Source organism: Amborella trichopoda, chromosome 2 (assembly GCF_054954075.1).
Source record: "Amborella trichopoda isolate Santa Cruz 75 chromosome 2, AtrichopodaSantaCruz75HAP2 v2.0, whole genome shotgun sequence".
NCBI classification, from domain to species: Eukaryota; Viridiplantae; Streptophyta; class Magnoliopsida; order Amborellales; family Amborellaceae; genus Amborella; species Amborella trichopoda.
Window position 1 is genome coordinate 67,278,996 of NC_142337.1, and position 11,222 is coordinate 67,290,217.

General features: G+C 33.8%; 1 protein-coding gene across 2 annotated transcripts; it reads left to right on the top strand.

Annotated features, from left to right (window-relative positions):
* Positions 1-11,222, top strand: LOC18430149 (Cytidine/deoxycytidylate deaminase family protein). 2 transcript variants are annotated; one of them, XM_011623571.3, is made up of 6 exons: positions 1-247; positions 435-524; positions 787-846; positions 1,778-1,968; positions 10,621-10,725; positions 10,835-11,222. In XM_011623571.3, exons 2-6 carry the CDS (start codon positions 509-511, stop codon positions 11,021-11,023), a joined length of 561 nt encoding a protein of 186 aa, XP_011621873.1. In that variant the 5' UTR covers positions 1-247; positions 435-508; the 3' UTR covers positions 11,024-11,222. The 2 variants fall into 2 exon arrangements, with proteins under 2 accessions (XP_011621873.1, XP_088715781.1); XM_088859655.1 differs by lacking the exon at positions 1-247 and having other exon boundaries at positions 415-524.

Below are 11,222 nucleotides of genomic sequence, written 5' to 3' on the forward strand. Positions count from 1 at the left end.
TATCCGAAAAAAATTACAATAGTCCTTGAAGGTACAGAGAAAGGTGGAACCCATGTGAGGATATTGCTCCCAAAAAATTGCACCGCTTTAAGGCCAACGACATAAGAATAGAGAAAGTCTGTAAAGCGTCAAAGTTTCTCTCTCTAGAGTTGATCTTTCCACCTTTTAAGGCGTTTCACGCAAGAAGAAATCCCTAAAATCTAAAAGGTCAAGGTGTTTTGTCTCTCTTATTTTCCAGGCACATGAGGTAAGCAAGCAAAAAGGAATAACAACCAAACTTTTCGTTTTCTAAGCGCTTTCTATTTTGCATGTGGACCAGCTTGCCCTCCATTTATCTTGTCGATATCATCAAATTTGACAGAACCCATCTCTTGAAAATTCATTTATATCCCTGGAATTCGCCCTCTGATTCTTGTACTTGTGGTGCCTCACAGTTTTGTTCCTGAGAAGTGATTTTCCATCTCTAGGTTTCCAGCGCCTTCTTGTATTACTTTTTGAATTCTTTATCATGGAAGAGGCTAAGGGTAAGGTTCATGAGCTCTTAATGCGTATTTATTTCTTCAGTTTTTTTTGTTTGGTAGCAATGGTATTGGTTTTGCATTTGATTAGGTCTGGTGCTTAGCCTTAGTTGCCAGATTAGTTGATTATAGAAATGCTTTGGATTGGTTTTGGTTAAATTTTTGGATTTTTTGGGTACCTGAGATATCAATTTGTTGAGCTTTTTGTATTCCCCATTATGCTTAATCCTTCATTTTTTTTTTCTTGTTTCTTGTTTTATTTTTCAAGTGGTGGAGACCAAGGATGGAACATTTTCAGTGGCCTCTGGATACCCTGGTCATCAAGAAGGTATGAATTCTATTTTTTCTTAACAAGCTATTTACATTCACTGCAAAAAATGAATTTTTAATTCCCCTTATATACATGAAAAGTTGTTAATTATAAGTGGTCCATTTTGCTTTTGTCGCTTTGGATTATTCTGATATGTTATTCGCAATTGACTTATGAAGAAAATGATGTTATTCATGATTGTAGATGTGTCTTGAGTTTCCCAGTGCGTGTGTTGCGTGGAAACACGGATAACTAACTGACAAAATTAGCATTTTGAAAGATGATTTGGAAAGATTGGATTGGGGAGAGGAAAACACACAACCAAATAATAACTTTGAGTTTTTTTGAAAAATTAAGTATAAGACTTCACAATTATGGGTGTTATTTCCAAATAAAATCATGTAAATTTTCTCACATTTTTCTGTTATTATGTGGTAAGAAATTATTAGTTGCTTTGTATCAGGGGCTCGATAGTCATATGCCTGTGAGGCATTACTAGATATGTCCTTTTATAGATTTGAGTGATTTAGCTATTTAATAAATGTTAGGCAGTTGAATGGCCTAGAAGATAGCAGCATTTTAGAAGACTTGGTGTGAGAGGTTACATTTGGGGATTAAGACCATTTATTATGATTTGGGTGCTTTCATTCAGTTAAAGGGGGCCAAAGATATCAGTCAAAGGGGGCCAAAGATATTATTTGGTTGACATTGGTTGTAAAGGAAAAAAATCCTTATACCATAAATTATCAAACTCTATCATTTATTATTGTTTAATATTTAGATATATAGACTTGCTGTGATTATTAGCTGCTATGTTGTCATTCCAACAAAACAATTATTTTTCATTGTCATATAGTGTTGCTTTTTGTCATCTTTCCATTGGCAATTGTGTGCAATTTTTAAATTTTAAACTTGAAATTGTTCTTATTTGCATTATGAACTCGTCCAGCTGTTCAGGACAGGGACCACAAGTTTCTATCAAAAGCAATAGAAGAAGCATATAATGGTGTGGATTGTGGCCATGGGGGGCCCTTTGGTGCAGTTGTTGTTCGTAATGATGAGATCGTAGTTGGCTGCCATAACATGGTTTTGAAGAACACAGATCCAACTGCACATGCTGAAGTTACTGCTATAAGAGAGGTTATTTAGGTCCTTACCCTTATTTCTATTGTTGTTATCTCTTTTCCTTTTGGGTATAAGAGAGACTGTTTACTTCCATTCTCTTATATTTATTTTATAATGATTTTCTTTTGGGAAGCTATTGTTATTGTAGTCCCCATTAGAAAATATATTATTTCTATAGGTTCTATCCTTAGTTGTTTTCTTTTAATTGAAGTAGATGCTCTTTAATTACTTAACAATGAATGAATATTGCAATACCTGCAACTTAAAAGGATGTAGTGGTCTCTTTGGCTGCATTTGTCTCCTTTCTAATTAGGATGGTTTACTTCCCAGTCTATTTCTTGAGACTTACATTTCAATAAAGAAATGGCAGGAAATGAGTCAACTGTCCTTTAAATTGGTATTTGATCTTCGGAGTTGGAATCCCTATGTTGCCATTCACTTGCCCTTTCACTGCATGTTTTATTTTTCTGGATTGTTATAATTGTAAACTCATTTTTAAACACATTTTCTTGTTCACTCCATTAAGCTCTACGATTTAATTTATCCCCATTTGAGTGTAAGTCAAGTTTCGAGTTTCCATATGTAAATATAGAACTTTCTGATGATGTAGTCCTTTAGGCATGCTCACAAATTTGAACCAGAAAAAACATGAAGAGTTGAAATCTCCCTACCCATGCTCATATTATGATGTTTTTGAACATTGTTGATGTTGTCATAGTAGAATTAGAATTAAAAATTTTCCTTCACCATTCGTTTGGACACTTTTCCTAGCCTAGTCATTTGATGTTCATACTCACCCTGGCTCTATATTTACTTTCTTAGGTCTGACAAATACATAGAAACGTCAAATAAAGAATTTTTTTAATATATATATATATATATATATATATATATATATATATATATATATATATATATATATACATATACATATTAATGAAAAAAACTTCCACAATTTGAGTTCTGGCTAGAAAATATGTTATATTTTTTTTTGATAAGTAGATAATATGTTATATGTTAGTGAAGGTACCTTGAATTCTGGCAAATTTCCTTTTCAATCATTTCGTGCTCATTTTCTGAAGACTGTTTGTGACTGATGTAGACTGGTTGAGACTATGGGAACCTGCCTTTCGGGCCATGTCATGTTCTGGTGGGCTCTACTTGCTCTCCATCATAGTCCTTTAATTGATTCGACTTTGAGGCCCAATGGGTTATGGTCTTTTCATTGTCTCTGGGATTGTAGTATACTTTCCCTAATACCAGTGCTTCATAACATTGTTGAAAGCAAGTCTTGAGTAAATTGGGAAGGTTGGGGATATGTTTATCTTATTCATGTCAAGGCTGTAAAAGGCAAAGTTGAGAGGGGTTTCATTTGGGTGAAGACATGGTGAACTTTCAAAGGAATGGTTGTGAGTCATAATTTATTTCCTAAGAACATTTTATAAATAGCAGAAAATGAGAAAGTTTTCAAAATATAGAATAACAGAAACAATAGAAAAATATAGAAAATCTGAAGGAGACTTAAAAACAAATATTGAGATATTGTTGACCATTACATACTAGTGAAAGAAGCTTACAGTTTCACTTCTTTGTCCTAGTACTGTATTTATTGTTGTGAGAAAATATGTAATGTTCAGCTCTTAAATATTGGGCATCACTAATGAGTATGAAAATGAAGGACTGGGGAACGAGACAACCACTTATGCCCCCAAAGTTATGTTATACTTGTACCTATCAGACCCATCCCTACCCTTGATGTGTTTTTTGGAGAGTTGTGTTTGACATTCCGCATCCCCTGGCACTAGAGGTCAGATTCTTCTATCCTTGCTTGGTAAAAATGTAAAGGAATATCATCTATCACGTCAATTAGTATCTTCAATTTGGCTTGAATGAAGCTTAGTTATGTTCACCCATCTATTCTTATTTGTAAGTGGCAAGTGAACTGTGCACCACTGCAATTTTGAGTTGTTATCCTTTTACACTCCATGGGCTTTGTGTCTAAACAAGCAATTGATAAAAGGCTTCGAAAGAAAAGGTGAGCAAATGAATAAAATCTTCTTTTAAAGGAACATGTATTCCACATCAGCAGTGGATGGGAACAATTGCTTGAGTAGTACTTACAGTTGTGAAAATAAGGTTTCATTAGATATTTTAGAGGACTATGAGAAGCTAAGGGGGGTGCAGTTGCTAATTTGGGCTACCACAATCCTCATTTAAACATTTCTTTCAGTTTTTAGAATTGCCATGCGTACTGGTCTCAGAATTTGATCCCTTTGCATGGGCTTGATGGTGCTTTTATAGATAGAATTCCTTCAATCTTCTTTTATAATCTTTATTTTTTCTTGGTGTTGATTGCGTACATTATTTCTCATCGTTGATTGTGTAAGCTATAATAATTGGAACCAAATGACTTAAAATGATATTAAATTTGTCATGGACCAGAAAATTGACACTTGATTTTATAGATGATATGTGTCGAGGGAGCAAAAACCTCGATTTAATTGGAGATCCATTTCAGAGTTATGTATTTATTTTCATAAAAACAAGAGGATTTTGATTATAAAATTTCTTAAAACATGATCATGTATAGTTGATGATTTCATAATCTCTATTTTAAAACATGATGATGATGAATCAACGTTTAAAATCATCATGAATGTGTTCGTTTTTAAGCTTATCTTTACTACTAAAATCATCTTTAGTACAAATATCACCATCTAAGTGGCCTTGAAAAAATAAAGAAAGTGCACCACTGTTTAGTGTAGAGTATTTAAAATAATTTTTTATATTTGAGATATATGCAATTCATATCGGTATGTATGCATCAAAAACCAAAAAAAAAAAAAGTCCTTCTTTGAAGATTTTTTATAAAATATATTCTATCATATAGTTGTCATTATATAACACAATAGCTTACTAATATTTAAATAAATCTCGATAACACAATGTAACTATCATAATTATAATTGATGAAACTATAATTACTATTGTTGTAGCAAATGATTTATTATATTTGATTTAATCATGATAACATTATATAAAAAATATGTTTTCATTTTGATATCACAGAATTTAGTGAGCTGCGCGAAATCTTGGGTCAGTAAATGAGCATGATGTGTTTACAAGGGGACTCTAACCATTTTCCATGTATCATGTGCTCTTTATTTCTTGATGTTAGAGTGATTAGGTGGTTGCAGTCGGGGAGCTTAACGCATAGTAGTGTCATTTTGTGCAATGACTCGAATTTCAAATCACTATACTGATACATGATAACAATATAATTTCCTAATAATTGTATGCTCTTCTAGATCTATTTTATTGTGATGGATTGCATTTTAAACTTCATTTTGACTGTGAAATGAATGTAATGGTTAACAAATAATCAAACATGAGACAGGTTCCCAGTATTTGCCTATTTTTGGAAAAATAATGATATTCCATACTGCAATGTCCCCCTTTTTCTGGAAACCTAAAAAACTATATCTTTAAGAAATTTTTAGCAATTTTTGAATTTTTTAAGGCCGGATCAGCCAAAACCGACCGATCCGCCAATAAGGATTGCCAATTTGCCAATCTGGAGAAAAGGGGCTAGGGTCGTGGTGGTAGCATCCGCACACCTAGTCACCACATTGTGGTTTCCATTCCTACCACTAACACCTTAAAAAATCTAACTCTAATCTACTTAAAAAAATGGTTAGGGGCCTGCCTTTCCCACGGAATTACCCAAAAAAATAATAATTTGTCGATCTGGACTGGTTTCCCAGAAGACCGATTCTCCTGGCCGATCCCAGTTTTCAAACATTGATACCAAGTGAATGTAGCAGTCAACAGTTTGTATTGCTAGCTTTTGGGGACCTTTCAACTTGGAATTTGCAATTGGAATACAACTGAAATGCGTCATTTTCTTTTGAGTTCATCAAACACACTATCTTTCATATTTAATTTACACATTTCAGAATCTCTGGCCAATTTGATTTGGTATGCAGTGGAATACCATTGCATCCCACTAGTTTCATACTATCCTTCAGAGATTTTATTAATCTTGGGATGTGTTACATCCCATACCTGGATTGCATAACCTTTATATTTTCTAAAACTACCATTTTGAGAAGCAATATAGAGGGACCATGCTACTGCCTTTAAATTCTTTTTAGGTCATCTTAATGCCATTAGAAAATTATATGTGCGGCGATGTGTTTTTTCCTTGTTTTGATTCTTCTGCAACTGTTACCACTTTGGGAAACAAAGACCGTCTTCGAATTTCTTTTTGAAATGAAAAGTTCTCTTCTTTTTTTTCTTTTCATCCATAGATAATAAATTTGAATTTTGCAGTAGCTTTAAGCCCTGAATTGTTGACTTTATGATCCAGGCGTACCTGGGAGTTGGAGCAATATTACTCAATGTTGACTCTGCGCTGGAGATTCCTTCATTTCAGTTTTCGGACGATTTTTTTTTGTTTTTTTTAGCTTTTTTTTATGACTTCATGTTGAATATAGGCTCACATAGGCGGAATTTTTTGTTCTCTTACCTTTGTTTATTCTTGTCATCTAAATGTTTTCTCTCGCCTTTTCTTTGTTTATCCAAAAACCGGTTTTTTGCACGTCTTATTGAAGTACTAAGGGATAACCTTAGTACGTTAGAGCTGTGACGTGACCTCATTTTGCAACTATTCTTGGTGATTTTCAAGGTTATTTACTTAAAACAAGAATATTTTAGAGTTGAACTTATTTTTGGCAGAAGTTTCTATGAGACCTCAACTTGGTCTTTTCTTATTTGCAGGAGCTTGCTTTTTTTTTTTTTTTAGTTATTTTTTCTTTTTTTGAGGGAGGGGTTGGGGGAGTTCAGAGACTAGTCTAGTTACTAATAGACATTTGATGGTTGTTAATGGCACACCTCAATTCTGAAAACAAGATTTATTTCTGAATTTGATATTTTTTCAGGTTACATGTTCTATTTTTTCAATTTTCTTGGTTATTTATGTTTTCACAAGTTTAATAACTTCTCCAACATTTTCCTTTGTCAGTGTTTTATTTATATGATTTTTCTAGCTGCTTTTGACTGGACCAACCATATTCCCGTTCAATGAGGCATCTGTAATTAACATTGATCTCCATAGCCAATACGATCCTTCTTTTTGCATTCTACTTTGGCACAAGCATACCTCACTTGCAAGTTGTAGTCATAGAACACTAACATCTTGTACTCTAGTTGGGTCTTTTCTTCTCTATTTTTTACAAATGTCGAGGCTAATTTCTATTTGAACTTCTCGCTTGAATCAAATGTCATCCAGTACCTCCGAAATTCAGGTTAGTTTTGGGTAGGCTTGATGGTTAGACTTGAAGCCCTTGCCATCCGCGTATAGTTTGAACTGCATGCAAGTTAACAATGAATTCTATAACATTGAGTATCATACCATGGATTCTATTTGATTATTATTCGTTCTGTATTGTAATGTATATTGTTTGTACTGTTTTGTCATTTAGTATTGCTTGATGTCAAACTGTTCTGTTATACTCAAGCAAGGATGTCATGTTATCATATTGAGACTATACTATATTAAACCTTTTTGGTTCACAATAACAATAAGAACTGCATGTTCTCCCAATTTCAGTCTCATTCGAAAAGTTCCAGATTTTCATTATCATCATTTTTCATTCAAATAAGCCTCCTTGATTTTTAAATGATTCAAATGGATCTGTTCTGACTAGTCCTTGATCTGATACTGTTATGTCAAGTTCATAGAAAACCTGTTTTTGTACCCGTATCACTTGAGAAATTATAATGATGTTTAAAAGGTATTTTGGGCATTGTGACACATTCATGAGATGCTTATAGAATTAGCATGCATCTACAGATCTCCATATGTCCTTGTACTGTCTGGGTACATGTTGGAAATAAGCTAACGGCTGTCATAAACAAATATACAAAGCCCAACATTGGCTTTTAACTTGATTTTTCTAAATATTAGGGCTTCACTAATTGTTGCGTACTATACATTTTCTTTTTAAATTTGCAGGTTCATGTTAATGCTAGTTCTTTCCATTGTGTGTGCATGGTGATATACTAGTCCATAGCTTGTGCAAATGGGGCAGCCCGGTCTTCCGTGCTGCCCACCGAAACTAGGGCCTGAGGGCTGGGCCTCAGACAGGGCCCATGGGCCTAGGCCGGCCCTGCCCAGGCCAGACCAAAGGCCTTTGCCAGTCATATCCACAGCCTATGCAAGGCACAAGTGTAACTAATCAACCTTTCAATTATTTTTTTCGATCTCATTTTAAAATCGAAACAAATTAGTTTGAGTCATAAAATTTCATAATTGAAAATAAAGAAGCGTCATTCCTTATTTTTACTGGAAAATAAAAAATTAAGGGATTTCTTACTATTTGATAATTAATTCTCATTGTATATCGAAATAAAACTTAGTTATTACAAGTTCAGGACACTATTTCTATAAGGATAACTTATTTTTTGAGTCCCTAAATTTAGAAAGGTAAAAGAGTTGTTAAACAATAAAATTCTGTAACTCAAAAATTTTAAAAAATTAAGAAAGTGTATCTCTTATTCAATTAAAAATAAAAACTTAAAATAAATTCAAAAGCATAGAGGTTTATCTTAAATCCTGTACATGCTAGGAATCCTTTTTAAAATAAGTGGTTCCCAGTTTATAGGGAGAGAGAAAGATATGCAAGTAAACCTTATTTATTGGACTAAGGTGTGCTATGAGAGTGTCCTACTTTTCAAGGAGATAGAAAAGATCTAAAGGCTATCATTAAATCCCATAAAGTTGATGGCCTTTACTGCAGAATGAACACGCACACAGATACGCATACATCCTAAGAAAATTAGTATATAGATATGCCCCTAAAGTAAAATGTTTAGTTATGCCAGTGATAATCAAACTAGAATAATAAGGTGAACTTGTAACAATAAACTGTTGCTGAATTCAAGGAAAAAGGAATCCTGAAACGAGTCAAGAATGGCAGAAAGCAACATGCAGCTCCTTCTAAACCTGAATGTTACAAATAATTTAGGAATCAGACCAATGGGAAGTTTGAGAGTTAAGTTTCAGATGTCACAGATTATTCTATTATTGAGAAATTGAACTCTTTGTTTATACTGTTTTTCCCAACCCTTAAGTTCAAAAGCAATTACCACTGTTCAACACAGACGACTTTCTAATTTGGCTTTAAATAGATTTCAGCTAGTCCAAAGTCCAAACCATGATTTAAACTTGGTGCAATTAGAGTTTAGGATTCAGCATTCCGTTAGAGGAGGAATGGGATGGCATGGAACATGGGAAATCAATTTTCAAGCTAGATTTTATTCTAGAATGCCTGTAGGAAAATTGGGATTGATACAAGGAGTTGAGGACATTCTAAGACTGATTATTTTCAAAGGACTACTATCAGATTTTCAAAGAAGTGAATCCCCATGATGATGGAATTTCTAGAAAATTAAAACTACAAAAACAATTGAGCTTCATGAGGATGCGACTCAAGTCAATTGTGAGGTTTATGCAAAATGGAGCAAATATGATTGTTCTGCGAAGAATAGTATGTTTATCTCCATGCCTCTGTTCATGGATTTAAGAGGAATTACAATGGTGATGCTCTTTAATCGTTTGATGGTTTTCTTTAGAAATACCCAATCCTTTCAATTTCTAGGCGATTCGACTGTCACTGCTTATGTAGAGGCTAGGGCTATGTTAAAGTGTGAACTAGCAGAAGGTGTGATGTGGAATATCAAACATTATTGAGCTGAAATATGAGTACGTCTTGGAACCGAGATTAGTCAGTCAAGTACAACATACTTATAGAGCATAAGAATGCTAATCATCTCGCATGTTAACGCTAAGATCCTCGTGTGTAACCATGCATCCTGACCATAGTTAGTAATACTCCATTCAAAAGACGACTTTCTAAAAAGATGTTGTTTTTTAGAGAAGACTTAAAATGAGTGATTTTCAAAATATGTGGAAAAATATTCATTTTTTTTTTGGAGAAAATGAAATAAAAACATCATATATCTTTATATGAAAAAGCTTCTGAAGAGATCCTCATTAAATTACGTTAAAAGTTTTTTACTTGTATCTATGTCTCTTGGTTTATTGGAGCAAACCCCATTACCTCTCTCTAAATTTTATGTTGGTCTTGCTTCTTAGATTTGATCTCAGAGACCTGTCATAGAGTCGGTTTCATACTCCACTATTTTAGCCTTAATCAAGTTTAGTTTGTTGAATGATTTTTACTGGTTAGAATGGCAAGGTCTTAGTTTTACTAGTTGGAATGACTAGGTCTTTGTTTTACTAGTTGGAATGACAAGGTCTTAATGATGGTATAGTATTTGATTACTTACATTTTGAACTGATTATATTTTTGTTTTACTTGTAATTCATTCTCACCTATCCTCCCTAGACAAACTCACCCAAAAACATACACATATATACCCCCTTTTTTTAAGTTTGGTTTTGTGAGACACATCCAAAATAATCACATATTTCTTTGCTTAAAGTTCTTTTGGGTGTCCATAATGTTTGGCATGTATTTTTCACTCTGCTTCTTGGACCGAATAATTTTATGTGTCTCATTTTTATTGGGCTCTCTTATTTTCATATATGTACTGTGATTTGTAACTCATACTTTCTTTCTCTCTCTTTATTTTCGAATCTAGGCATGCAAGAAGCTTGGAAAGCTTGAGCTCTCAGACTGTGAGATGTATGCTTCTTGCGAGCCATGCCCAATGTGCTTTGGTGCTGTTCATCTTTCACGAATTAAGGTCTCTCTCTCTCTCTCTCTCTCTCTCTCTCTCATTCATACGTGCGCACATGGACTTAAGAGCTGTCTCTAAAGCAATGTAGCAACTGAAGCTTCCTTATGTGATACAGAGACTGGTGTATGGCGCCCAGGCCGAAGCAGCTATTGCAATTGGTTTTGATGATTTTATTGCAGATGCATTGAGGGGCACTGCATTCTACCAAAAAGTACATTTGGAGGTTAAGAGAGCTGATGGTAATGGTGCCATCATTGCTGAACAAGTATTCGAGAAGACAAAGGCAAAGTTCCAAATGTACTGAATTGTCTTTTGGGGCTCACCAAGGAACTCTTCCATTCATAAATTCCAATAATATTTAAAACACTGGAAATGCTTCTTCAATTTCATTTAATAGGATTGTTCCCTTGAAAAATAATTTCATCACAACCTGTTTCCTTGAAAAATAATTTTTTTGGAATGATCTCTAACAGTTTCCGTCATTAAAATAGTTGTTTATTTAA